At 45.9% G+C, this 27,414-nt stretch overlaps 1 protein-coding gene across 2 annotated transcripts; it reads right to left on the bottom strand.

Annotated features, from left to right (window-relative positions):
* Positions 1-26: 26 nt before the first annotated feature.
* Positions 27-27,414, bottom strand: PLEKHD1 (pleckstrin homology and coiled-coil domain containing D1). 2 transcript variants are annotated; one of them, XM_064714995.1, is made up of 14 exons: positions 27,180-27,414; positions 26,691-26,788; positions 19,516-19,609; positions 18,545-18,634; positions 17,973-18,049; positions 13,206-13,297; positions 10,397-10,449; positions 9,673-9,767; positions 8,695-8,788; positions 7,288-7,466; positions 6,658-6,790; positions 4,790-4,934; positions 2,664-2,813; positions 27-2,264 (listed from the first exon to the last, which is right to left on the bottom strand). In XM_064714995.1, the coding sequence occupies exons 1-14, from the start codon at positions 27,219-27,221 to the stop codon at positions 2,104-2,106; spliced, it is 1,503 nt and encodes a 500-aa protein (XP_064571065.1). In that variant the 5' UTR covers positions 27,222-27,414; the 3' UTR covers positions 27-2,103. The 2 variants fall into 2 exon arrangements, with proteins under 2 accessions (XP_064571065.1, XP_064571064.1); XM_064714994.1 differs by having other exon boundaries at positions 26,691-27,046; positions 27,180-27,208.

Raw genomic sequence — 27,414 nt, 5'->3', positions numbered from 1 at the left:
GGAATTCATTCTAGTGTCAGCATAACTTTTATTTACTTATTGCTGTCAATATGCACAGTAAAGGAAGACCTGATGTGACTGCCTCCTGCATACAATACTTCTGAAGAATCAGAGATTGTGGCTTTGATGGTAATAGAACAAAAATGCTGTATTCACAGGCCACAGGGTGATTTTTCTACCTGCCTGAATTACAGATGCATTCTCTAGCTATCCTTTATTCTGTTCCTTCCAGCATCACCTAATATAGACCTTGTAACTGGAAAATAGCCAGAGATTATCTGGGAGCAGCATCAAGGAAAAAAAACATTTCTGTATTGCTTCTTTATCACAGCCCTTCAGCCTCGTAGGAGCAAGAATTCATTTGTGGCTTTCTAGCATATAAACACAAGTAGATAAACCACAGAAGGATGAGGTATGCTAAGGAAGGATGGAAACAATCTTCTCCTACTGTATCACCTATTATCACAAAAACATCCTCCTTCAGAGCTGGATCTTCTGATTGGATGAAACCTCCCAATGCCTGGCAGAAGGATACTAGTCAGTAACTGACTGAAATGGGAAGTACAGGCTGTGTTTTCAAAGCTTTTCCTCTGGTCACACTAGAGTGATTCCATCCAGGAGCATCACACTGTCACAGGATGTTCCTCCACCCAGCTTTAACCACTCTCCTCTGGCTGGTAAGCCAAGGCTTGCTACCCAGCCTCATCCTTGACTTCTCCCTAAGAACAACACTAAATTGGTAGGGAATTATGTAGGTGGCCAGAAACCAAAGGCTGTTAGTGGACACTGTCACAGTCTGAATGGGACAGTAGCAAGCAACCACCTGTGTGTCACTGGACATACATAATACCCAGGGGTCCTGATGCCATGAAAGGTACAGTAAATCTGTACTTTATCACCCCCTAACCCCTAACTGTACTTCTGCTGCTTACTTTATTCACCTTTGTATTGTCTATTTCTTAATTTCCCAATTAATACGCAGGAGAAAACAGGGTGTCACTCTGAGCATGCTTATCCTGTGGTCTGTAAGCACCAGGCAGTGCTGCTTCTACAGCATGGGTAATTATTAGCCAACTGCTTACTTAAAATAGGTGGGGGAGGCTGCAAGGGGTTCCACAACAAAGTGACTCCTCTCCTGGACTCCTCTTCCACAGCCCTTGCAGCTTGCCTGAAGTGGCAGTGGGTTTTGTTGCTGGACAGTCTTCTCCCTCCTGCCCCCCAACTCACCTCACAGGTGAGGTGTTGAGGAAGCCGTCAAAACTGAGTCAAAGGCTTCTTCACACTGAGGAATAGATAGCCAAGAGCTAATACATTCCCTAGTTCTGACACAGCTAGATGTCCCAGTGCAAAAAAATGTGCAAAGGTGGCCCTGGAATGTTCTGCCCACCATCACACAACAGAACCCTCCCTCCAGCTTGCGTGGATGCCATTGAGTTACGTATAAGCTCTTCTCTGTACATGATCCTCCTTGGACCCAAATCCACAGCATCCTCCTGTTGTCTTCACCTTGTGTTGTTGCTGTTTGCTTGAAATTATGTAGCATCAAGACAAAAAGTTTGGCCCTGTGTTTGATACTTTTGCCTGTGCTTGGGAGGCTGGGACTGCTGCAGTCTTCAGGACATGTGCCCCACCGAAGTGCTGATTTACTGAGGGTGTGCAGCTCCTAGAGGGGATCAGGCAGAACAGGGTGAGCTGTGTTCAGCTGAGGAGATTATACAGCTGGAACATAGGCTGCTAAAGGTTTCCTCAAAAGCACTTGTGTTTGGCAGACAGACTAGACAGGGAAGGAAAGGAAAGGAGAGGCACTTCCTAAGCTACGGTCTCTGGTTCACGTGAACACCGACTGTGGCATCTTGGCCAAACATGGCTTAGTGTAAGCAGCTGAAGCAAACAGGTTTGGAGAGATCAGCAGAGAAGGTCTGCCAGGCTGCAGGGAGCACTCAAACTAAAGCAAAGCCAGTAACTCAAGGGATTTCCTACACACAACTCTCCCCCACCTTGCCCACCAAATGCCAGATCTCCCTTCTGAGCCTAATGCCCAAGGCTGTAACTTTTGCAGAGCTGAATGGCAGGTTGATCTCAGAAGCCCCCTCCCAGGAAGAGTCACTTTTTGTCCCCTGAAGCAGAATCCTTTTGTGACCTCATGATTTGATAGATAGTTTTCCTAAAGCGCTGGTCCCGGCTCAGTCTTTTGGCTGCTTCTTTCAGCTCTTCAATATTTTCAGCTTCTGCAGGTGAGAAGATGAAGGACTGTGACTGTTTCACTGAAACAAGAACAGGACAGAAAGGTAAGCACTCTCCACTAGGGACACAAACTGAAGATAAAGCTTCACTAGAGTTCACGAGCCATGTGACCAGCATGACTGAGCCTAACTCAGTCTGTGATTAGGCATTCTGATGAAGTCATATTTAAGTATGTTTTTTTAGGGGCCCAAGACCATCACAGAAGTTTAGCTTTCAACATATATAAAGAAAGGGGCTACAAGTACACAGGCTCAGTGCCTGCTCTCTGGGAAAGGAAGCTCCAAGTAGCACCATGGCTCCATTCTGCTGCTAAGGAACATGGAATAGAAACAACATTTGCAAACTTTACTGCTCTGCCAGCCCCCTGGGCACATATCTGCTCCTGCAGGAGATGAAGGAGAAGGCTGCCCAACACCCACTGTCATTCCAGGAGGCGCTGGTTCTCCGGCAGCGGAAGCGGCAGCTCTTTATGCGGCGAGTGGCAGCCTTGTGGATGTACACGGAGTTCTTCATGATCACGGGCATCTTGGCCTCCAGCTCAGCATTGCGGATGCACTCTTCAAAGAACTCTGGGAAGAAAACACCACTGTTACAGTGATGGGGCAGACACCCCAAGCAATGAACCAACCACAAGGGACTGCGCTCATTGATGGGCTGAACCAGGTAATGATGACCTTCATGAACAACAATCCATAGAGCTCCAGAATATCATCAGGAAGAACATTTGCAAATGTTCATTTTCAAAGTGACAAAACCCTCCAGTTCCTAACAAATGCATACTCAAATTTAGAAAGAACTACAGTCATCCCTTCCACATCAGTAATTCTCACAACTGCTCATGACTCAACTGCCAAAAGCCTTTTATACTGTGATAGAAGTTCTCAAGTCTGAAGCCTTGCTCTTTATACTTTCTTTGAAGGACTTCTAAAACCAGTCAGGATGAACTGGAAAAGGCAGGGGTTTGCAAGTGTTGGCAACACCATCACGGGCACACACAGTAAGGGATTTCTTAGTAGCATAGCAAATACCAGCACATAGTTACATATATTATGGGCTCCAAGGAAAGCCCTATGCCCAAACTCTGACGTTATTCTGCCCTGATCTGCCACACAAACTGCTTTTCCTGCCCCATTTCCCCTCTTATGGTCTGAGCAGTGTCTATTCTGCCATTCCAGTCTTGCTGTCCTCCTGCCTGTTGCTGGTCCATTGCTGTTCAAAAGCATCATGTGCTAATGTGCCCCAACTCTTCTATAAAGGGTATGCAGAGCTGCAGGAACCACTTGGAAGGACTGAGGCAATGTGTGCTGGGACTAACGTTATGGGAAACATTGCTGGTCCCTTATTTTCCCTAGTGCTCTGCTCATCAGTACATTTTTACTCTTTTGAAAAAAACATCTCCCAAAATCTAAGGTTGGAAATATCAGGAGACATTCAGTACCAGTTACTCATGTATGCCTTGTGAAGCTCCACTTGAATGCTGAGCTCAACACATCCACTTTCACTCTGTTTTCTTACCATGGCCCTGAGCTAGTGGCATGAAGTTCAGAATCATAACTGTTTTTATCCATTTAGAAATCTTATGTAGAAACTACTGAATAATACTTTTAAAATTTAAATATATATAAATTATAAGTATGTGAATAGATATAAAACTATTTATGCATTTATTTTTCCCTATTTACCTAACAGTGCTCAGAATACCACAGGACTTTTTGACTTTTCTATATTAGTCCAGTACATCCACCCTTCACTGAAATGAAGCCTTAACTGTACAGGCCTAGCACCTTAATAAACCCTTCTCCCTGCACTATAACTTGCAGGGCATGCAAAACAAGCAAGATTTGACTCAATTGAAGCTGCTTATGTCAGTTCCCAAGCCTGACTCAAGCCAAATGCCATGGTAGTGCCCCCCAAGAGAACCCAAAAAGACCCAGCCGAAACAAATCAGAAAAAGGCAAAGAAACAGGGATAACTTGTGAGAAGCATCAGTCTGAACCTGACCCATGCTCTGTAGTGCTGAGCTGATGCTGTGATTCAGCTCTGAGTAAAGATCCAAACTTCACCTGCTGGGTCACCCACCAGCACGTTGCTACAGCAACCACAGGCCTCCTTAAACTGGTGCTATTCTTTTAGCCAAGGCTGAGAAATAAAGCCTTGAGGGGAATCAGAGGATTCCTTGTAACTCAGACCTAGTCAGTAGTCAGTTTTTATAGCTCTGCCACAGCTTCCCTGTTTGACATTTTGGAAAGTCAAGATGATTTGCTCATCTCTAGGTTTGTCTTCCACCCAGCAGAGATGGCTGGAATAATTTAATGCTCCTTTGAGAGGCTGGAATAATTTCCAACCTTCTCTGAGGGCAAAACATCAACTACCTGCATAGCACATTATGGCTCCTCAAAAGGGAGATGTGGTGGAGGTACAAGAAGTTGGGAGACCACATTTATCTGCAGCTTTGCTAATTTGTAATCTTTGTGTGCCTGGGAAGGTAGAAATATTTCCTCTAGTGAGTTTGCTCATCAGTAGAGAACATGGATGACTAACTTACTTCTCAAGTTACTGACATCTGCTTTCATCTTCTTCTCTTTCTCCTTGTTGCAATTCAGGGAATTTAAGCCTTGCTCCAAGCTCTGCAAGGCTTCCTCAGCCTCTCTCAGTCTCTTCTCCAGATCCATGCGTACCTTCACTTCAGCCTGAGGAAGAAAATAAGAATTGCTGGAAAACAGCTTCTTTCTCAGTAAACATCTGGGTAACTCACAAGGTCTGTGAGCAACTTGCCATGGATAAAAATGAAAAGACAACAGTGATGGAAATCCTTAGAAGCATTGCAAGGCAATATAAAGGCATTTCTCATGTTTTCAGACAGAATCTGAAGTCCAGATTATTACAGTAATATTACTTTACTCTGACTTCATTTTTCACAGTTTTCCTCCCCTTGCATAAACCATATGGAACCAGAGATGGTATTTCAACACATGAATTTGTGCTAATGCAAGTACTTGCAGCTTAGCAGGAACAGAAGGACATCAATCCAGCTGAGACAGACTTGAGATAAAGGCAGCCAATTCCCACAAAGGGATGTACAGTGCTTAGTTTCAGAAACAAAACACAAGAGGAGTTAGAAATACTGTACTAGTTTAGCAAATGAGAGACTACACAGCTTAGGTCAATTTAGCTTTAGTCTGGCCAAGTAGATAGAAGGTGACAAGATAAGAAAATATTGGAGGTTCAGGAAAAAATAATTCAGAGGGTGGACAAAATATTGTATAAGGAGTTTGAGTGTCAAACAGCCAATTATTAACATAACCTTTACATTATTTAGATTTAAATAAAATACCATATTTGTCCAGTTACCTTTGCATAGATTAATGTACTGTCAGTTACCAAGTAGGGCTGGTCCCTCATCTGAATTCCTCTGCTTTTGAATCCAAGTTCTTGCAGAGGTTACTGAAGATTTAAAAGTCTTAAGGTTTGTTTTTCTGAGCACAGGTGAGAAGACAAAATGTCTGCTCAGTTCTGCAACAACCATATTAGCATTTATTTGAAATCATCTTTATTCTTGATTGTGTCTACTTTCCTCTTTTACTTTTTTTCCTTCCCTCCATCTATAGGTTATGTTTTCACAGTAACAGATTAAAAGACTTGTACTGAATGGATTAATCAGGCTTCAGGATACAAAAATAAACAGTAGTACTACATAGATATAAGACAATTTCATGTGTTACCATGATATCATAGTGCTTTGGGTAGGAAGAGACCTTAAAGATCATCTCATTCCCCTTGGCCATGGGGAGGGATAATTTTCACTAGACCAGGTTTCTCAGAGCTCCAACCAACCCAGTTCTGAACACTTCCAGGATGGAATATCCACAACTTTTCTGAGCAACTTGTTTCAATTCCTCACCACCCTCACAGTAAATAATTTATTTCTAATACCTAATGTAAACCTCTCCTCTTTCAGTTTGAAGCCAATCTCACCTGTTCTATCACTACATTGTAAAAATTCCTATAAGGCTTCTGTCTCAGAGCCTTCTCTTCCCTAGGCCAAACAGCCCCAGCTCTCTCAGCCTGTCTTCACAGGAGAGGTGCTCCAGCCCTCCAAGCACCTTGGTGGTGCTCCTCTGGGCTCACTCCAACAGGTCAATGTCCTTCCAGAGCTGCATGCAGCACTGCAGGTGGGGTCTCAGCAGAGTGGAGCAGAGGGACAGAATCATCTCCCTCGCCCTGCCTGCTACTCTGCTTTGGATGCAGGCCAGGATACAGCTGACAATACAAAGCACAGCTATTGAAGATTTATGACCATAATGTGAAAACTAAATAAAACCAAGTGTTTGGCTTGATAGAGAATGAGTTGAAAGAGGAAATGGAAGCACTCTGAGCCCAGGGACAGCAATATGTGACGTATGCAGGGGATACCTTGAGGTCTCTCTCTGCCTGCTGTTTCTCTGCAGTCAGCTCCAAGAGCGAGTTCTGCAGCGCTTGCGACTGGGAAGAGTAAAACTCGCGCTCCTCCTCCAGTGCTCGAGACCGCTCCTCATTCTCCTTCATCCTGGTGCATGGCACAGCAAACAAAGATGACCATTCCCACCCCAACACAACTCACAGGAAGGAAAGGAGCTCAGTGTCATGATGGGGCATCCTCAACTACCTGACTGCCCAGAGCAAAGAGATGCTAACAGGAGCACTGTGTGCTCCATTCCAATAGCACAGGCATTGCTGGAGAAAGCCAGCTGGACAGTTCTTGAATGGAACATTCTCAACTCCCAGATGAGGCCCAGGACTACCAAACACTCCTTATGGACAGGCCATGAACACTTTTACATGCACAAGTCCTGGTTTGAAAGGAGCAGGCCCAACTGGGTGCAAGTTCAGCTGCCCTGCCTCACTCTGTCTCCTTTGAAGGATTTGTAACCTGGACTCCTGCCATTGGAACCAGACAAGCTTCTAGACTTGTCTGGTGTTGGCAACCAAAAAGCAAGTCAGCAGACAGTGACATCCTTCAGCACCACTAACCCTGAGCAGAAGTGTCCTCTTTCCCCACTTCACCTTTTCTCTGCCAGGAGTTTCTCCTGCAGAAGTTGCTGCATCTTCTCTTCAATCTGTCGCAGGCTGCAGTGCAGTCCCCAGATGGGGCTTTGCTCCTTGCTGGGGCTGGTTGGAGGTGGGACCTGGCTCTCATTTTCTTCCAGCATCTCCAGCATTTGTTGTTTTTCCAGGGAGAGCTCCTTGAAGAAGGACAAGAGATTGTGAGTATCAGCCAAGTCTGATGTTTCTGCTCCTGTTCCTGTCTGGTTCTTCCTTACTGAGTGCCTCCATCCTTGCATCCACATGCCTCATTCAGGTAAACACAGGAATAACAAAATTTGGGTTTCATTTCATACCCGCTTCATGGGGAGCAAGCCTCCAACACAGCCTTTGCTACGAGGGGGTGAACCAGCAGGCTCCTTTGATGCTAGTGAGGACACAGCTCAGGGACCGGAACCTTGTGCTTCCCTGCCTTCCCTGCTCTGCTTGCTCCTTAGTGGGAACTGGAGGCATCCCCTCTGTGGTACTTCTAAATGTGGGCATGGAACACATCACACGGTTTGCCTCGGAAGTGTTCAATGTGCAATTAGGGCAAGAATGGCACTCCCATAGCTTTCCAGTTCTTTCTGTCATAACTGCAGGCAAGGAGAAGAGCTCAAAGGAACAGATTTTTGGCCAAACTTGCAGGATCTGACACAAACATTAAAGATGACCTTGCAGCTTCAGAATGCGAATTGTGTGGAAATTTCACAAAAAAAATACGTTTAGAAAAGATACTTTCCATAAATCCACCAGTAAGGAAAGATTTTAATACATCAAGACTCTGTTTCCTAGATTCCCATGTACATTCCCAGGTACACGATTTCTTGGGAACCATGCTCCCTTCTGTGAACAAAGAATGCCCCTCTGCTGCTTCAAATTCCATCAGAAGGTAGAGAGATGCAGTTAAACAGAAAAAGCTCATCAGACTTATAGTCATGCTGGCTGGAAGGGACCTTCCAGCAGGCTCCTGCCCAGCTTGCTGTTCAGAGGCAGTCTGGCAGCACAGCAGGATATGGTCAGCTGTGGCTGTTTACAGTCTGACAACAGTCCAGGATGAGGGTTCCTCAGCCTCTCTGCCTGCCTGCCCATCTGGGGAAAATTCTCCCCCTACTGTTCCACCTAAGCCTCCTAAACTACAATTTATTCTGGTCATTGTCCAATCACCATATCACCTGGTACTGCTGAGAAAGTCTTGGTCCACTTGTGCTCTGTGCCATTTCTCATCCTTTTCTGCAGGGGATTTTGGTGTTCATATCAGCTACCAAATGAATCTGTTCATCTGCACAGCACTTCAACCCTGGCACTAGCAGATGTTGGATTCATGCCGTGTGACAGCAGTGCTTTCAGGCCCAGATGCTGTCACTCAGGGCAGGAGCAGTCACTCACCTCCAGGGTGTTCTGTAAGGACTCTGTCAGGCTTCTCAACTCTTTCTTCTCTTCCTCCACTCCTTTGAGGGAGCGGGCTGTGAGCTCCAGCTCCCTAAAGAAGCAAAAAGGGTGACAGCTATTGCAAAACCAGCCCTGCAGGCTGCGCCCAGGCTGTGCCTCTCCTGGTGCAGGACCTGCAACCATCGGTTGGTATAGCCAGTCCTGGAGAGCCAGGAGTTTGCCAGAAAACATCACATCCTGCCTTGGACACACTACAGGTGGCCAGGAACTTCACTGTGCCTCCTGATCATCAAACCCAACCCAAGAGTTACTGTGCTTCTCCAGCAAGGGCAGAGCCATGGTTGCAACTGAAAGAGCTCAGACATGGCAATCACATCTAGGCAGAGCCTGTGAGAACAAAAATGGTTTGCAAAATCACACTGGCTTTTCTGGGATGTTACTTAGGGAGAAAAAAAAGAAAAAAAAGAGAGTGATAGTAAAAAATGTCCTTTCAATACTTGGGGAAAAGCACTTGGATTCTTCTATTTCTAAGTACACTTGTTGCTAATATTTTTCATAGTTAACTTCAGAAATGACAAAACTAATCTTGGTGAGCCAACATCATACATCCACTGTCATTCAGCTGATGGTGGCAAACTAAATCCAGTGTCTGGACCCCACACAGCTGCTCAGTCAGCTGAACTAATTGCCTCTCTGAAATCTTCTCTTGCACCTGTCCCATGCTACCCCAACTAAACTGGGCGTGGCTTGTATCCCAGCACTTTAAAATTAAATTGCTGGAGGCCCGAGTGCAAACTGAAGCTGAACTGTGCTCTATTGGCCACCAGCAATAGCAAATGCAGGTAAAGGGCCCACAGCCACTCCTGTTTTGGTCAATGCACAAACCAGATGGGTTTCCAGCCTGTTTGGATTCACCACCACAGCAGTATTTTGCCCAGTGTGGGAGTTGTGTCCTTCCCTGCCCCGTGGCCATACCGCCGGATCTCCTCCTGCTCCAGCCGCAGCTCCCGCACCACCTCCTCAAAGCGCTGCTTCTCTGCTTCCAGGATCTGGTTCAGACGCTCCAGTTCCTGCTCCAAAAGAGAGGACAGTGATGTACTCTGCCAACACAGTTAGGAGAGGCCTCCCTGCTAACAGCACCTGGGGCTTTTAACATGGTGTTTTACCCAAGCTGTGTAGAGCTACAGGGTGTCTGACTCCACCACACTTTCGTCCAGGGGCAATTAGAAGGATTTGAGGTTGCCTGAGGATTTTCAGACATCCAGAAGTCCCAGCCAGGTTACCGAGCACCTGGAAATCTCAGACATGCTCCCTGCAGAGGTCAACTCTGCCACACATATACAGAAGGTCCAAAACTCCCTGGGAATGTTGGATGGACTTTATTGCCACAATCTTCCAAATAACACTTGTGTAATTCAATCCAGTGAGTATGAATTTCATTTGATCTTCCTCCCTGGAGTCATAAAGATAAACCTGCTGCATGGAAAGTAACAGGGAAAGGGAGCAGGGATACACCTCCATGACCCATCTCATGGCACAGGTCTTATTCCTCTCTTCTTCCACAGGACCCAGAGATTGGCTGGAGACTCTTGTGCCTCCACAAGCCTCTCTCCCTGAACACTGACATGCCTTCAACAAGTCCCAGCCTACCAGCCCTGCCACATGGCAGCTGAAGGAAACTGTCTTATGATGAACTCACCTCTTTTTGCTCCCTCTGCAGACATAGCTCCTCTGTTTCTTCCATTAGTTTATCTGCAAGCACACAAAAAAAGTCCAAGCACAGAGAAAAGCATTTTATATCCTTGGGATATTTACAAACAAGAATCACTTTTTGAAGCTTGAAAATGCATCATTCCCTATTCCTTTTTGTGTATCTGTCTGGGAGGGTCCAGGGCACTAATGGGATTTTCTATAACTTCCCTCCTGCCAAATAACTTAATAAACTAAACAAACATCTTGCTTTATACTCATTCTAAGCTTTCCTCTCAATGTTCTTAAAGAGCCTTGATGAACCATCCTTCATTATCCTCCAGCTGAGGCAGGAAAATATTCTTACATCTGCTTCAGAGATAAGGAACAAGGCACAGAAAGGCCAAGTGAGTGCAGAATCACACAACTCGTAGCAGCAGTCAGTTTTCCTGCAGCTCAGTGCCCCATCCTCACTTGCCTAGCCCATCATCCTGTCCTTAGCTCTCTGGGCAGCACTGCCAACTCCCTATTGTCACCTTGGGATGTCCCAGCCGAGCCCAGAAATCAATCCCTAATTTAGCCACAAAACTTGTGCTGTAGGGAGCAGTTCCCCTCAATGTCATTTGCTCTTGTCCCCTGAAGACACAGCTGCCCAGCAGAGGCTGTGCTCTGGTCCTCAGCCTGCAGCACCTCTGCTGAGCCAGCTCCAAGCTCAGAGGCTCTGCCTCGGGCAGCTCTGAGACAGCTTACCGGAGCTCAGACAGAAACACTTCTCGTGGTCAAGCCTCAGGTTCAGCTCTCAGCTCTGCCACCTGGCTGCCGCGGGAGCAGGGGCAGATTGACTGGAGCACTCCTCTCTTCCTCTTGAAAGGTGAGTGAGGTGCTACTGGTTTCCGTGGTACTGAGGGCCTGAGTTGCTGCTGCTGGCAGCATGACTACTTCTAGGAGGAATGCAGACCTCTGCCTCCTGCCCAGAGCAGGGCTCCAGGTACCAGAGAAATAGTGTTGTATTACCAAAGCTCTGCTAAGCACTGCTGCTGCCTTTCTTTCCCACTCTCTCCCTCTTCCTCCTGGCCAGAGCCCAGCACAGATGCACTGCAATTACAAGGCTCTCCCACCTTCCCCACCTTACAGAGGCTCTTCCCACCTTGACCCCCTCCTGGAGGGCCCAAGCCTGATGGGCTTCTGTAATGTCCATGTCTGATAGTGAAACCTGGATCCCAGCTGGGTGGAAGATAACTCAGTGTGGATTTGAGAAATTCTTTAGAGTGTTCCTCCAGAGAACCTTGACCTGCTTCCAGGAACAGTGCCTGCCCTCAAAGCTTGATTACAGGATGGACACAGATCATTGAAGGTAAGGCTAATGAGGCAGAAGCTTTAGCACTTATATAGAAATAGTTCATGTCATAAGGAAGTAGCCAACTGTGACAATTGACCAGCTCTGAATGTTCTTGTCATGGACCAAAGAACCTGGTAAGATACATATTTTATATTCCAAACATCTCCTGTTTGCCACAGAATGTGTATTCCTCTATTTCTCCACTACCTTTTCTTTTATCATACTAAAGAGTTCTTTAGTCTTTAAAGCCCTTTTGCTCTGATGGTAGCAAAATAATGTTTTGATGGAACTTTCCTGTTTCTAATTTTCCTCCCATTTCTGTCCCTTCAGGTCCTCCTCTCAGAATCCCCTGTTATTCCTTTGTCAAGTGTAGAACCAGTTCTCCCTGCTTGCCTCATGTATGGGCCCATCCATCACCTCACATGGGTGAATGGTGTTCAGATGGACAGAGTAAACACACCCTGGTACTTGAGCTATGATCACTGCTACATATGCTGAGATCAACCCTGATCAGTGTGTTTGCAGAAATGCAAAAAGCTCTGTAAGATTCCTCCAGTGGCTTGACAATTAGGAGTAGATAGCATGAGCCCCTACTCAGAGCATCACCAGCCTGAAGCGCCCAAATTTCTGCCATCTTATTTAAAGCAGATAACACTCCAGACAAGTCAATGGGCCCACACTTGTGACCCACAGCCCCCAGGTCACAAGGTCTCTGAGACCTGGGGAATGCTGTAACTTAGAGGGAATCTGAGTTAAAAGAGCTGCTCTCCCTTGGCTGTTCCTATAGGCAGTAAGGGGAAGAGATAACTGGACCTGCCAAGGCAATCAGAGCATCCAAGGTATCAGGCCATGCAGAGGCTGGTTCCTAAATAGGGGATTTGGATTACATAATCCCCTTTCTTCATATCTAGATTATTTCAGGTTCATCTGTTCTTTCTCTACTGTCTACAGAGAGAGCACTGGCAAATTAGCCACTGTCATTAGATACCTCAAACAAGCCCATGTAAATGCTCCCACTTCCAAACTGAACAGCATCAGCAAACACAAAGATCGAGTTGAGTAAGACCAAAAAAAGCACCAGCTAGGTGAAGAAAACTCATGTATGAAAAGCAGTGACCAACCTCAGAAGTATCAGTCCTGTCTGATTGAGGGAGATAAATGTATTGTCTGTTTGCCTGTGAGCAGCTGAAACCAGCACATCCAAACCTCTCAGGGGTGGCAAATGTTTGTACAGGTGAGCCATGGAGGACTGCAGCATGGTGGGCAAAGCAGGTTTCTTCTTTACACTCCACACAGATGTTCAGATCCCACCTTAACTTTTGCATGTTTTGACTCCTTTCAGACCTGAATTTCAGCTGACTGCTCAAAAGCTTCATCCAGAGAAAACCTATAGCTGCTTGGCTTGACCACAATGACAGCTCCAGGAGAAGCAAAATTGCTATTTTGGCCTCTATTGCTTTTCAAAGTAAGAGTTTCCTACCTAAATATTCCTGTTTCTCCTTGGCCAGCTGTAGTCCTTGAGCTTCCAGGCTCTCGATCATGGCTTCTCCCAGCTGGGCATTCTTCCAGGTCCTTGGGAGAGCAGACATAAAGCAGGCAATGTGAGAGAGCTAAGGGTCTAGGACAGGGGACTCAGCCTAGCAAACTGCCAAGGAATTCAGACATGCAGACTCTCATCAGCTGGGACCATGAGTCTCTAAAAGTTTTCTCCACAAATGAATTGGAGAAATTTCCCTGGCATTCAGTATTTTTTTTTTCAATACATGGGCTGTATGTCAACACCTCACAGCTATTCAAATGTTTTTCCCAGTGTTTTGGAGATTTTTATACTGAACCTAATTTTGAGGGCTCTCCAGACGAATCCAGCACATTCACAGCCTTCAACTGCAACAGGATGTACCTGGAACCCTTTAAATGACAGACTTTAGAACCAGATTTTAGGTTTAACTCTAGTAACTTCCCACTGCCAGCAACATTGTCTTCTGCAGCCCTTCCAATATTTTGTTGTTAGAGTCACTCTTCCCCTTCAGCCTTCGACCACTTATTGGATCCTTCCTATGGCCTTTTACCTTCGGTCTTTCTGGTATCCATCATCCATCCTGGAAGCAATCAACCCCTCCTCTGCTAAAGTTGTAAGCCACTAGGACTTGGTGTCTGGCCCTACCCTGTGAGTCAAGTGCTTTTTCCTGACAATGAAGAGCCAGAGATAAAAGCCAGACAAGATGCTGGCAAGTAGGGAATGTTAGAGGCAGCAGGCATATTCAAAGAGCACCTTGTGTTATTGTACGGCCACTGGTCAGAGGATCTCAAGGTCTCTTAAACACTTTATGAAGCAAAGCTAAAAAAAAGGGCCTGTGGAGCAAATACCCATTACTGATTGAGTTCACAGACAGGCTAGGCTTTAGTACAGATATTAAACATCATGGACAAGCACACACAAAACCCAAAAATAGAACCAGAAATGGAGTTTGCTGCTCCATTCATGTTTCATTAGAAAAAAAATCTACACATATAAAATGCGTAACATTAAAACATACCTAAAATTGATTCCAATATGTTTATATAGATGTGCATACAGGAACAGCAATTGTTGCCCAGAAATTCTGCCATCTTTGTTAAATCCTAAGGGATCTTATAAATATTAAATATCTGTAAAGCTTCCTGTATCAGGCCTCTTTGTGAACAACTTGAAATTGTAGCTTTTTGGAAACCATTAATTTGGCAATCTCTGATTTCAAGGCAAGCTGTACTTTGTCTCTGATAAAAGCCAGATGAATAAATTAAACACACACCACCCCAGGGAGCAGGCAGCTCACAGCTCCAGCAACCCAGGCTCTTTGCAGATATATGTGTTTCTTGTCAGCTAATGAGGCTATTTCTAAAGTAGAGAGAAAATTAGAACACTAATTTAAAAGGTGCTGTTTTGCCCACAGGTAGACATCTTCATCTTGAGTGAGAATATGTGGGTGTGAATGTGTTTTCTCACTGACATTCCCTGTTACAGGATGAATCTGATCCCAGAGAAGCAAACAGGTCAAGATGGGTGTGGGGAGGATGACAGAGTTTATCATATGATTACATGGAGGGTTTCAAAACATCTGCAGCCTTTAAGGTGTCTGTTTACAGTCACCTTTTCAGTGCTCCCTCCCTTTCCTAGACTAACAAGACATTTTCCTGTCAATTACTCAAAGGTTGCTGCAAAGTCACCCACTGCTGTGTGACTTTGAAAATGCACTGGGATCACCATGTAGCATTTAAGCTTTTATTCCTACATCTGCTGGAACCAGTGCTGGTATAACCACAGCTACAGGGAGGTACCAGGCTATACCCTCAGCTGAGGGGCAAGCAAGAGCTTTCTATTTTGTATTTCTTGCCAAGTGAGTTTTCATCAGAAATAGCTACATTGCTTAAAGTATTGGAAAGCACAGGGCCAGGAAGGCTCATGGGACAAGTAGAAAGCCCCTGCCTGAAAAAAAAAAAACAAACCCAAAGCTGTAGAGAATCTCCATCACATATACACCTCAATCACTGTCTGTTCCAGTTCTGCAGCACTGGGAATACCTCTTTAGGTAAAATGCAGTGAAAGCTTTCTTGGTAGCACCCACAGCCAATTTTTGGAGACAGTCAGCACTTTATAGTCCACAGGATGTAAGTACTATGTCACTTATTTTCTCCTGCATTGCCCACCAAGTTCACTTTCTACCACTTCAGGGAATGTTGCAGTGAACAGAGAGAGGTTATGTGTGCCCCTCTCTCCCCCTTTCAGCAGCAAAGCCTCTCTGGGTGGGAAGAGAGCCTGGCAGTCTGGGAGGCCTTTGTGCATTTCCAAAAAGCTTTCACAATCTGGCAAGTGTGGTAAGTCTAAGCCACAATATTTTGGAAGTGTGGGGATGCCATCAGTTCCCCTCTGCGTTGAATAAGCCATTTCCCCATCAGGGCAGGAGGCTTGGAAGGGAGTGAAGAACTGAAGGGATCACCAGGCATACTGATGGTGGAGGCAATAACCAGTTCTGCAGGCACATACACATGACCCACCCCAGATGGAACGAGGCAGAGGACAAAATCAAAACAAAGAACTGATGATACTTCCCAGCCTGGATTTGATTTTCCCCCTTCGCCTATGTCCATATCTCAGTCTATGGAGTTTGTTTTGGGGTTGGGCTTTTTTTTTTGGCCTTTTTTTTTTCTTTTAAAGTTGTTTGTTTGTGAGTTTTGGGGTTTTTGTTGGGGGTTTTTTTTGGCCTACTTTAAACAATTATGAAAACAGCAGGTGCCACTGGCAGTGCAATCTCCATCTAGGAACAAAAGAACATTATAATTGCCTAGAATAATTCAACTGTATTATTTTAGCTTTTCTATTCACTGCAGATCAATTTATTGGTCCATGCTGGCCTTTCTGACTGCTGTTTAGCTCCCAACCTGACCCTGTTAAACCACATAATCCGTGCTTTTCCTCGCATGTAGGTTACCATCAGCCCTGATGAGACGGGCACTGGAGCTGCACCACTCTCTGATGCAGGAACAGAAGCACAGAGGGGAGGAAAGGTGTCTCAGGTGGATTATCAACTAGGTGCAGGTGGTCTGCTGTATGATAGCAACCACTTGTAGCTTCTGTTTTAAATGCTACTGCTGGAATATTAAAGCATGGGCTAGAGAAAAGGCTGGCTCTGTGACAAATGCAGCAGTGCAGGGCTTACTTGTGCACACCCATCCTGAGTTGTGCTGCCCTCCTCCTTCCCTCCCATACACACCTGAAAGATGAACTTGGTCCCAAATTATTGCCCTTGGCAATAGTTGATCTAAACATTGGCAAAGGCAAGTGTGGACCTGGGCTAGTCAATAAAAATCTCCAAAGTGCTCCAGGGCTACCCCTGTGTCTGTCACTTCTCCTCTGCAGCGGCCAAGGCTGCTCGTGCCCAGGGGGTGGTAGATCTCTGCCTTGGGTCTTGTGTCCCACAGGACTCCTGCTCCCATGGATCTTCATGGCCAGTTTTGTGTGGCAGTTCACACACTGCCACAGAGGGAACAGCTCGCCCCAGCACCACAGCCAAGCACAGAGCTTGCAGCACAGAGCTTGGCTTGCACTGATCCACCGTAACATTATGTTCCCATTAATTACAAATCTACATTTTGGGCCTCACAACATTGAAATTAACTGAGATATTGCCTTAGCACGTACATGTACATGCACACACTGGGATTACAAGTTAAACAGCTTCTGTCCCTGCAGTGGTAAGAGATCACACATGTTATGCAGCCAGGAAGGGCAGAGCAAAATGCTCATTGCTTTAAGCCTCAGAGCTGAATGGTAGGCTCTGCCCTAAAATCCAGGAAGTTTCTATATCTCATTTGGGAAAGTCAAATCCCTGTTTTAGTGTTATCTTTTCCTGCATCTTCTGAGATTTAGAAGGAGCCTGCTCTGGCTTTGCAGGACAGCTGCTCATTGCACTGTCAAGCTCCTGGGTGCTGGGGGATTGCAGAGCTGGAGGCCAACAAACTGCAAATCTCTGTCCAGCATTCTCAGCAGAGTGTGAACCAGTACTGATTGCAGACAGCAATCAAACCCTCTAACCCCTGCAGGTGGGCTGGAAATGCTTTGCTAACACTGCCTCTCCTGGGATTTAGGCTGCTTCCACATTTCACAATTAAACTGTTTTGAGAGGCCAAATCCTGCTGCTGCACGCCTGAGCACCCGCAGATCTGGGCAGAAGGAATCACACCCCATGGACACTGAAGTGCATCACAATTACTGTTATTGATCAGAACTGTGCTGCTGAGGACCCTGCTCATGGCAGGACATAGAGGCACATGGCAGCTGCTCACTAGCTTCATGTCTTGTCTGTTCTGCTCTTACTTTACCTCAAATTCCTATGGAGGGGTTGTCTGACCTCCACTTCCATCAAACCTGCAAACCTTGCTTCCCACACAAAATGGACCAGGAGGGTTCCCACATCTCTGAGGCACGAGAGAGGGGTAGCAGAAGAAACTCAGTGTATCAGCATTTGGCAGATGACAGCCTGGGCTGGTGAGCAGAGAGACACACTGCACTACAAGGTGGGAAGCTTTGCATGAGCTTTAGAGCACTCCCCTTTAGAGTAAGGACGGGTCCAGGAGGCAACTAAAACTATCACTGGTTTTGAGGAGCTTGTCTGACTCCCCATAGCCCTTCTAGTCAGGCTTCTTCCTCTTAATCCTTTATACATCTACAGAGCAGATCAAAGCAAATAAGGAATAGAAAGGAGCTTACACTTTTCCAGACTCCTGTAGCATCTCCAGCCACTGAGCCTGCTCAAACTCTGATTCGGCTGCTAGAACAATGTTACCCTGGAAGAGGGGAGGGGAGGGGGGGAAAAAAACCCAGATTAGAGAGGCTGGTGCCTTATGCACCTCTGTGCACCCCTGGCATGAACTGGACACAGCTGTGGTGGGAGGAGAGCCCACCATAGCCCTCCACCTCCCCAGGAAGCATCACACGGGAGCAAATATGACCTAGGCCTACCACACATTGGGAAGTGTGCACACAGCAAACAGCCACAGCAGGAATAACACTGATAGGGCAACATGGGCTCTAGGCCTCCTGAGAATTTGTCCACTGCTCTGCTAGTAGCCTAAAACCTGGTGTCAGAAAGTGCAGGTTCCTTACTGGTTGTGTTGATGGGACTTGGGATTCTAAGTCACCTTTACCCTCAGGATAGTCTGTCCAGAGAGGGTAGGCATACCTTGGTGGGGAGGGAAAAGTCTGCCAGTCCAGCTCTGCTCATCAGCATTAACCTGTTCTGTGGTGTTTGGAGGTTTTTAGGAAAAAAGGAATCTACTTACATGGAAGTCTTCATGAGAGATCTTTATGGCATAAGGCATGTTGGCCTCTTCTTTGGGCTCCACAATGCAGCCTCCCAGGGGTATGACACCCTGGAGATAAACCAGAGCACTCTAATCAGTCAGCAAAATCAAGTATAACTATCAACTAACCAGGAGCTGAACTTTCAGTCACTTTGTTGGCCCCTGCCCTGCCTTGTCTACCTTGGGAGACACACAATTCCTACAAAGCAGAGGGACTCTCATCACCACCAGGAAACCCTCAGCCAGTATCTGGAAGGGGTAAGGACAGCAGTCCTGCCTTCAGCATGGAGGGAAGCTGTTAGAACACGGAAGCAGAAACTGTTTCATCAAGGAGGAAGTGATGTCCCCAGAGGGGCAAATGTTGCAGATTCAGTGTGGTATCGTGAGAGAGGCTGTGCATCCATTGCAGTCACTGACAGCAGTCAAATCCCACAGTGCTGCCTGGGGCAGGCAGGCAGCTGGCTGTGACAGCCAGGATGAGTGGAATCAGCACCTTCAGGAGCTCATGGGCTACATCAGCCTGCAGTGACTACAGAGGACAGAAGCAGCTCAGAGCACAGGGTCCCCTGGAGCTCCAGGCAGCAGAGCTACAGAGGGCAGGTGGGCCATCAGCTGTGCCAAGTGCAAGTACAGGTTAGAAACAAGAGCCATATGGAGCTCTTAGCCCTACCACTGGCTTTGCCAACATTATTTTTATAGCCAGATGATTAGTTGATTAGATCATGAAAATAAAGGAATATATCTACTATCAGGTAAAAAAAAAAATAGAAGTCATATGCCCACTGAATCATGAAATATCCTGAAAAGCCTTTCTTTTGAGGCTTTCCTAAACCTGTGAGATGTCTTGGGCTTACTGGAACTTACCTCTTCATCATCTGCTGGGCCCATGGAGGAAGGGGGAGGGAATGCTAGAAAGAAAATAACTCCCTCCTTGTGCAAACACTGCTCACCTTCGGATGGATATTGAAGTATTTATTGCTTTCAAAACTCTTCTTCTCACTCTCAGCATAGTACAGCAGGAAGCTTTCCTTAATGATGAAGAACCTTTAAGACAGAGAAGGGAATTACATTCTGGTGAAATGGAGGTTGTGGTTCACAGCACTAGAAAATCCCCACCTAACTAAAGCTGCTTTCTGATCACGAGAGTTCACCACTCCCACCTAAGACTGAGGTGAGGTGCCTTACTTTGCTCACAGCCAGGAGCTGGTGCTTAACAGCAAGTGCCAAGCTGAGGTACTTTGTGCTTGCAGGCGCCCAACAGGCACCACCAGAGCTGAGGGCAAGCCACAGGCTCTCAGGGCACTGGGACAGCACTCTGTGCCCCAGGCAGGACCACAGACTTTTGGCACCTCGACGTGTGTGCCCTCTCTCACTCATGGGTTGAATTCAACCTACTGGAGAGAGCTGCTCTTTTATTCAAGGGTTTCTTGCATGGGCTAAGCCCAACTAAATGCTTATTTTGCAATATGCTGCCTGTGACCCTCTTCCCTCCCATCTCAGCACAGCCAGAGGGAAGTGTTTCCAGTCTGACAGAGAATCACAGCTTAGCATCCCCAAGTGACTCTTGAGGCAAAAATTGGCCACCAAAGCACTCAGGAGCAGAAATAAATTTGAGAGATATTTTTAAGCAGAGCACCTGGCAAACTCTCCTGTCACTGACCTTCACAACTACAAAGGAAATTGAGCGGTTTTTTCTCATACGTGTAACATTAAAATAGGCCTTGTTCTGCTCTCTTAGCCTTAGGTATGCTCTGGTGATCATTGTGTAGTAACCACAAAATATCACAGCTTCTGCAAGCCAAGCCTCTAACTTACCGGAGTGTGTCCTCAAAATTATGATTAAAGGAGTGCCACCTTTAACTTATTTGGATTTTTGAAATGCCCCTGGGAGGGTTCCTCCTCTCTTCAAAAATTGAGGTTGCACATGTTCTGCAGGCAGTGGTACAGGGGAGAGATACCTGACTTAGTTTCAATTTGGTCTAAATCTCTGCAGCACTTAAAAATTATGAAGAGCAGCTGAAAAAAAAATGGGGACAAGTGTAATAGGGAGGTTTCAAAAGAGCAAATGACAAAGAAAATGTATTGTTCTGTTCTGCACATATTTTCTGACACGAGAAAGAGGGATTTGGAAAGAAAGTGAAAGGCAAGAAGGTGAAAATTATTCAAAAATGCCTTTTTACACTCCACAAAACACAGCTGTGTAAATCACTTTCATATGGTGCTGAGGACAAGAGATCATGAGGAAACTGGAAAGGATAAGACATTTCTGTGAATAATAAGAACATTGCCAAGAAACCCTCCTGTTTCTGGGAGGGAATAAGAGAAGACCTCCACAGGTAGCGCTGGCCACTTGTGCAGCCTGGGCATTGCTGCACCTTTCCTTGGAGCCACCTTTAGTAATGGGCTAGAGGACAAGGGGGCTGATCCACAAGGACAATGCTAATGCCTTCATGTGCCCTCACCCCCCCCAGGCCTCTCCTGAAGTGGCTGGGCTGCCAGGTGGAGCCAAGTCCTGCCTCCAGTACAGATGAGCACAGCAATCTGGTACCAGTTTAGTTCCAAAAGCTAAAGGAAGACGTTGAAGCTGGCAGAGAATTACAATAATCATAATTAAAAATATAAATAATTATTAATTATTATTAATACCATTATTTTACTCAGGTGAAAACTTTACTGCTTCCATCAGCTTCTTTCTCTTGCTCTTCTGCTATGGCTCTGGGAACACAGATGAAATTGCCAAATGCCATGGGAACAGAGACCACAGGCTCTTGGGGCAATAAAAGAGCAAAGTTAAACTTTTCAAAGTCTGCAGCAAACTCAAGCTCTGGATCACTGTGTACCTTCTCCAAAGTGTTAGAAAGTGACAGTCATTGAACAGGTGCATATTTACAATCATAAATCTTCAGAACACCAGCAGCAGTTATTGTTCCCCTGTTTTTTTTCTTCTCCTTCTCTCTCATCTATACCTGTTCATGTCGACATCAGAGGTGGGGAGAAGCAGGGACTTTGCCAAGGCATACATCAGAGACCTCCAGAGAGCAGACAAGGCTTGTTCCTGGTTCCTCCTGTCCACATCACTTCTGTGAACAGCAGCCTTGTGCCTTCTGGATTAATTTTTCCTCACATCTCTGGCCTTTAACTCTATAAGAAAGTTTTCCTTTGAGTAGCTGCATCTTTCTGTTTTCTCCAACTCTACGCTTAGTTCAAGGAGGACTTCATTTTTTAGAGAGAAATGTTGCCTTATCTGCACAATAAATACAGAAATAACCTCTTAAAAGAACAAACCTGCCTGCCCAATGGCCTGTGCTTGGTCCAGTGAGTCACAGGGAACCAGATACTGTGGGCACAAATATGAATCTAGAGATGCCAAAAGTCAACACACCACATGAAACAGAGAAAGTTAAATCATGACTTTCATCACTATTTTCAGTCTGACTAATATAAAAAAACATTTGCCAAACAAGTAAAGATATTGATCTTGAACTGTGTGATTTTTTTAATCTAAATGTTATCCCCCAGTTAAAGCCAGAGTTTAGTTTGTTGCATACTTTTTATTGCTCAGTGCTGATAATCCTCATATTATAGATTATGCTTCTATGGAAACCAAAATCAAAGCAGAAATAAGAACAAAACGTAGCTCTGAAAAATGATATGTCTTTCACAGATAAATAAACTTTTAGATCCCTGATTTCACACATGTGGAGAGAAAATATGGGGATTTGGAATGAAAATATACAAAATAAGAGTTTAGAAAATAAGAAGAACAAAATCTCACTATAAACAATGAAGGAAAAACATTGAAAATCTGGTTAGCTTGTGCACATAATGTATTTATGCTCAGATCATATTCCCTCATCTACCTTTACCTAGAAAGCAACACCAGAGCAACCAAGACCATTACTTTAAATGACCTTCAGGACAAAGTCTCCATGCAACAATCCAGGGGCAGTTGATGCAGCATGGTGAAAAGAGGGATGAAGTAAAATAACAGAGGAGAGAGTTACAAGGCTCAAGAGCAGGTTGAAGACTAAAGCAGCAGCCAGGTGAGTAAGAGCAGAAAGGGAAAAATGGTCAAGGGAGAATGGGGAGAGACACCCAGTTAGGACTGTGATTAGAGGACAGGAGACACTGAACATGTGTCTGAATTAGGCACAGATGTGGCAGCAGGAGAAAAGGAAGTGCTGTAAAGGCAGGGCAAGATTTTGAATACAAACAAGAACCCAAAAAAGAAGCAATTTAAAAACAGAGCAGAGCTCAAAACCTTGGAGAACACCAGCAAAGGTGTGCTAGATGAGGCAGGCTGGCACAGCCATACTCTACAGGCAGCACAGGTAATGCAAGAGCCATTCATGTGGTCAGCTGCTCTGGTCACCCATTCCTGCTGCTGGATCCTGCTCTGAGGAACCACTGAAACCACAGTATAATTAAACCAGAATAGGAGAGGAATGGTAACAATTTGAGTGACTCTGATGTAAAGCAGAAACAACAGCTCTGTACTGGACAAATTGAGACACCTGATCTCTGTGGAATAAGTGCTTTTTGTATTACAGAGGGCTAATGAAATTAATTAGCTACTCTTTGTACAAGTTTTTGACATGACAATGGCCCAGATGAAGTAGTTACACTATAAAACTGCAGCGGTCTCCCTCGTCCTTTATTCAGATGGTGTTTCTCTGGGCCAGGAGCACAGGGGGTAAATCCCATTTACTCGATCAGCCCAGTACTCCGTCCCCAGGGACAGCTCAGGAAACTGATGGGCGAATGATCGTTATCAGCATGAAGATCGGAGCTCGCTGCTCTGCCCCTCGCCCTGCTCCCCTGTCAGCTCCAGGCTCCCCTGCCCGGCAGCCGGAGCACGGCCAGCCTGCGGGAGCGGGGAGAGGCTCAGGAGGCTCCCTGACCGCAAGCAGCAAGGGGGGATCACAAGGAGCGGAGGGAAGCCCAGGCTCCCGCAGCCCCTGTTGCCATGTGCCGCACACGCTCGCTGCTCTGCAGCTGTGTGATTCCCGGGGCTCCTGAGCAGAAAGCAGCCATAAACAATTATCTTTTCCATCCGTCCTGTGACCACACGCAGTGACTGTAAGTAGCCACTGTGGAAAACAAGGTTATGTGCCTGCTTTGCAATGTCACTGACAGGACTGGTTCAAAAGACAAAAAATTCTCTCTTAACTGTGCTGTGTTTCTCTCCTTCCAACTTGTCATCTCTGACAGATTTATGGAGACATACAGGCATATTTTGTGTTTTGTTCTCTCTCTTCTTGTGCTTCACCTTGCTTTTCTGATGTTCAGTTGTCCACCAAAGAGATGGCCCTTCCTGGCACTGTCCCACTGAACCCCAAAGTCTCAGACATGGATGGTGCCAGTTTAGAGCCTGACATTTCTATATGGGACTGGGATTATTCATGGTAAAGAAGGGGTATGCCACTTCCATCCTGGAAAGCTACAGCACCCAATTCATGCCATATCCAGGGTGGGTACACACACGATGCATTTCACTCCAGCCTCTGTGCCAGGCTCGTGCCATTACCAGTAAAACTTTTGTAGCAGGAGAGGCTAAATTGCTTGTTAGGCATCGGGAGGAAGAAGTTGTTCAGAAGAGGAGGACTGTTAGTCAGTGACTGAGAATATGATTTTCCAAAGCCACTCCAGCAGTGACCCAAGCTTAGACTGCTCAAAAGCAGCACTAAACTCAGAAGACAGGTGCTTCTCTGTTGGATAGATATTACTTTACAAGAAAAGAAAATCCACATTAGGAATAGACCTCCCTTTCTTTAAGAGACAGGCATTAGGATGCTGCTAATGGCATTTCAAAAATCAAGCTCTGAAAGGCAGCATGCTCAGATGTCAGCCCTGGCAGATAAACACAGCTACACTGGTCCAGAAGCATCCAGCCCGCCCTTGGACAGTACCTGAGGCAGGACACAAATATTATATTTGGGCTTCAGAGCAGACCATTGCATGGGCAAAAGAAAGGACTGAAAATACTCCACACAGCTGCCCCAGGTAAAGTTCAGCTGTCTCCACAGGTGCCATCAGATTTGGCCCTGACTAAAACAAGGCTCTGTTTATCCCTTCCTCCTCCCTGCATAGCCTGTACTGCTGTGAAATTCCAAAACCTGGGATTTCCATCACCAAAGTACTGGACACCATGCCTGGACACTTTTTCCTTCATCTGCTATCTAGTCAGATTCCATCCTTCCCTGAAACAGTTGCTTTTCTTCTCAGTTGCTCCAGAAGTGTTGCTGCTACAGCCAAATGAATGGGATCCGGCCAGTAAATATCATGTACCTCCCACATAGACCCATCTTCATGGCTGATGGCCTGATGAGATCAATCCTCCCCTTAAAGACAGGCTATCTCCCATATCTTGGAAAGACTTTCCTTGGGAGTGAGAGTAGTACAGTTATCCCAGATTTCAGTAGTACAGTTATCCCAGGACAAAACGTACATTTATCAGAGACCATGTCCTCAATGACATCAAAATATAGCCAATCTTTTTTCTTTATTTAACTGGAGTGGGAAACATCTCTTCTTTTCATAAAAAAATGTACTTGACCAGCTATGTGCTGGTGGGCATGGGGAAAAAGAGGAGGAAATGAATGAATTGCTCCTTATCTCCCCCTAATGATTTGTTATAATACAATGCAAGTTTGTTTTACTTTAAGGCAAGTCTCTCCCACAGTAAAACAAACAAACCAACAACACATCGCTCCTCCTGTTCAAATCTTTTTACCCCAGAACTCACTTCTTCCAAACCCCACAGATTCCATGTTCAACTCTAACTGACCTGTGTCTGGTCCCCCAGGACCCTCAGCTGCTGTGCTTGCAACTAACCTTCCACATCACCCCTGCCCCACATCACCTCCCCTTCTGCTCCCAGCTGCTATCACTAAAACATTCACCACTTGCTGAAGATGGGGTGATTTCTAGGAATAGAACAGCACTAAATAAATAATGACAGAGGGAACAGAGATGGGCCATTTGCCTGCAACATATTTTTATTAGGGAGAGCCTTTTAAGAATGCCTCATCCATGGCAAATTACCTTCCCCTCTGTTATTCTGTCCATTTATTTTCCGTAACACAATCACAGTAGTTTCCAGGCATAATTCATTTATTTGTCAATATTTGGGAGCTGAGTAGGGAGCATCAGCACAAATTCTTTTCTGGGTGAAAATAGGCTGTTCTTGGCATGGGAGGGAATAAAACACACACATGGGTCAAAAACTGCTACAAACACAAAATGCTTCCCAAGTAATGTTTTTTTTCAGGCTATGCCATCCTCGCAGACTGGGCAGCACTATGGTTACTACAGAATGCAAAGCTGGGAAAGCTGGCTTTAGAAATGGATTGTTTGTATCTACACTGCAGACTGCAGCAAAGGTACTTACCCACGAAAGGTAAGTGCCAGAGATTCAGTGATTTGCATAAAGAAACTACAGCAACTCTAAACTTAAAACCAACCCACCACTTCAGTATTACAGAACATACTTCTGTCCTTGGTTAAAGGTTATAGCAAATGCTTTCCAGCTCCAAACTTCCTGGCTGCTGACAGACAACATACAGCAGCTTGCAACCCCCTAACACCAGATGGGAGAGAACTCAGAGCCACCTTCTCCCCGGGGAAGAGTCTGCATGTGCTGTTCCCAGCACGCAGTCGCTGTCAGGCAGCACAGCAGTGCTGGAGCTGTGCACAGACCCCTGCAGACCACACACACACACTACAGACCCCCACACTGTCAGCTCAGCCCTGCCATCTCACACCCGAAGGACTCAAACAGCTTTGAGTGCCAAAACAAAAACATCAAGCAGTTTAGGGGCAAAATACATGAACAGACTCTTCCCCTTTCATGAAACTCTCACAATTATTCAGAGGAGGCAGCTAGTCTCTATTACCACCCTGAAGTGCACATAGCACAGGTTCTGGACAGATAAAGAAGAGAGCACAGTGGGGTGCCACGTGTGTGAAGCAGACTCAGAGCAGCGGGGAAGCTGTGCCCCAAGTTTTACCCTGAGTCTCTGCCTGGCTGGCTGCACTTGAAGAGTCAAGCACTCAGTCTCTAAACTTACCCCAGACCCTTAGGCTTTGTGTTTCACCCGAGCATCCCTCAGCAACTGTGGCTTACCTCCTGGACCATTTGGCTGACTGCCTCCCAAAGGGTCTCTTCCAGAGCACACCGTACAGCTGCACCTTGGTGCTGATGTCCAGAGCATCTGAATCTGCCTGTTCCATGGACGGAGAAGGGGAGACAGAACTGGATTTTGAAGCAAACATTATAGATGGATCTGGTTCTAACTCACCCCCTCTGCGTGGCAGCTCAGGGAATCCGATTAAATGCAATGAACCAGCAGGATGTAACCAGCCCAGCAGACAGAGAGACTGGGCTTTGGTTTGAATCAATAACTTGACTGCTCAGCACTCAGTCAGTAATTCTCTCCCTGATGCACAGATGATGAGAGTTTTCTCATTGCGTATTACTTCCTGATGCATTGCAAACAGCACACATCCCAGCCCAAGGGAAAAAGAAGAGTGAAGAGAGTCAGACATCAGAAACACAGAGGCAGAAAGAGCTCATCAGAAAGAAAGCTCTCAGCAATAACATAAGCCAAAATACCTCTGCACCAGAGCCAGCTTGGAAGGTTATTTCACTCGACATTGCAGCACTCCATGCAGAAATTAGGGCAAGACGGATGTTTTACTGACAGGCATCTCTGACACATATTCCCAAAATCTTGCACTTGGAGACAGGTTCTTCTCATTTGTCCTGAGGAAAATTGGGGCAGAGTGAGTGGGAGCCAGCAAGTTCAATCAGACTCCCTCTGTCATTGGGGAGGGTGAGGGGGCCTTGC

The sequence above is a fragment of the Zonotrichia leucophrys genome, chromosome 5 (genome assembly GCF_028769735.1).
Source record: "Zonotrichia leucophrys gambelii isolate GWCS_2022_RI chromosome 5, RI_Zleu_2.0, whole genome shotgun sequence".
In the NCBI taxonomy this organism is placed as follows: domain Eukaryota; kingdom Metazoa; phylum Chordata; class Aves; order Passeriformes; family Passerellidae; genus Zonotrichia; species Zonotrichia leucophrys.
This window is presented reverse-complemented; position numbering and strand designations above follow the sequence as displayed.

What these genes read in the sequence shown, in the direction of transcription:
- PLEKHD1 (XM_064714994.1), bottom strand. Translation starts at nt 26,839, where the DNA reads ATGTTTGCTTCAAAATCCAGTTCTGTCTCCCCTTCTCCGTCCATGGAA. An exon ending in GAGCAGGAGGAGATCCGGCG is followed by an intron (nt 8,789 to 9,672) that starts GTATGGCCACGG and finishes TTGCTTCTTTAG; the next exon opens with GGAGCTGGAGCTCACAGCCC. An exon ending in AGGCAGAGAGAGACCTCAAG is followed by an intron (nt 4,935 to 6,657) that starts GTATCCCCTGCA and finishes TTTCTTCCTCAG; the next exon opens with GCTGAAGTGAAGGTACGCAT.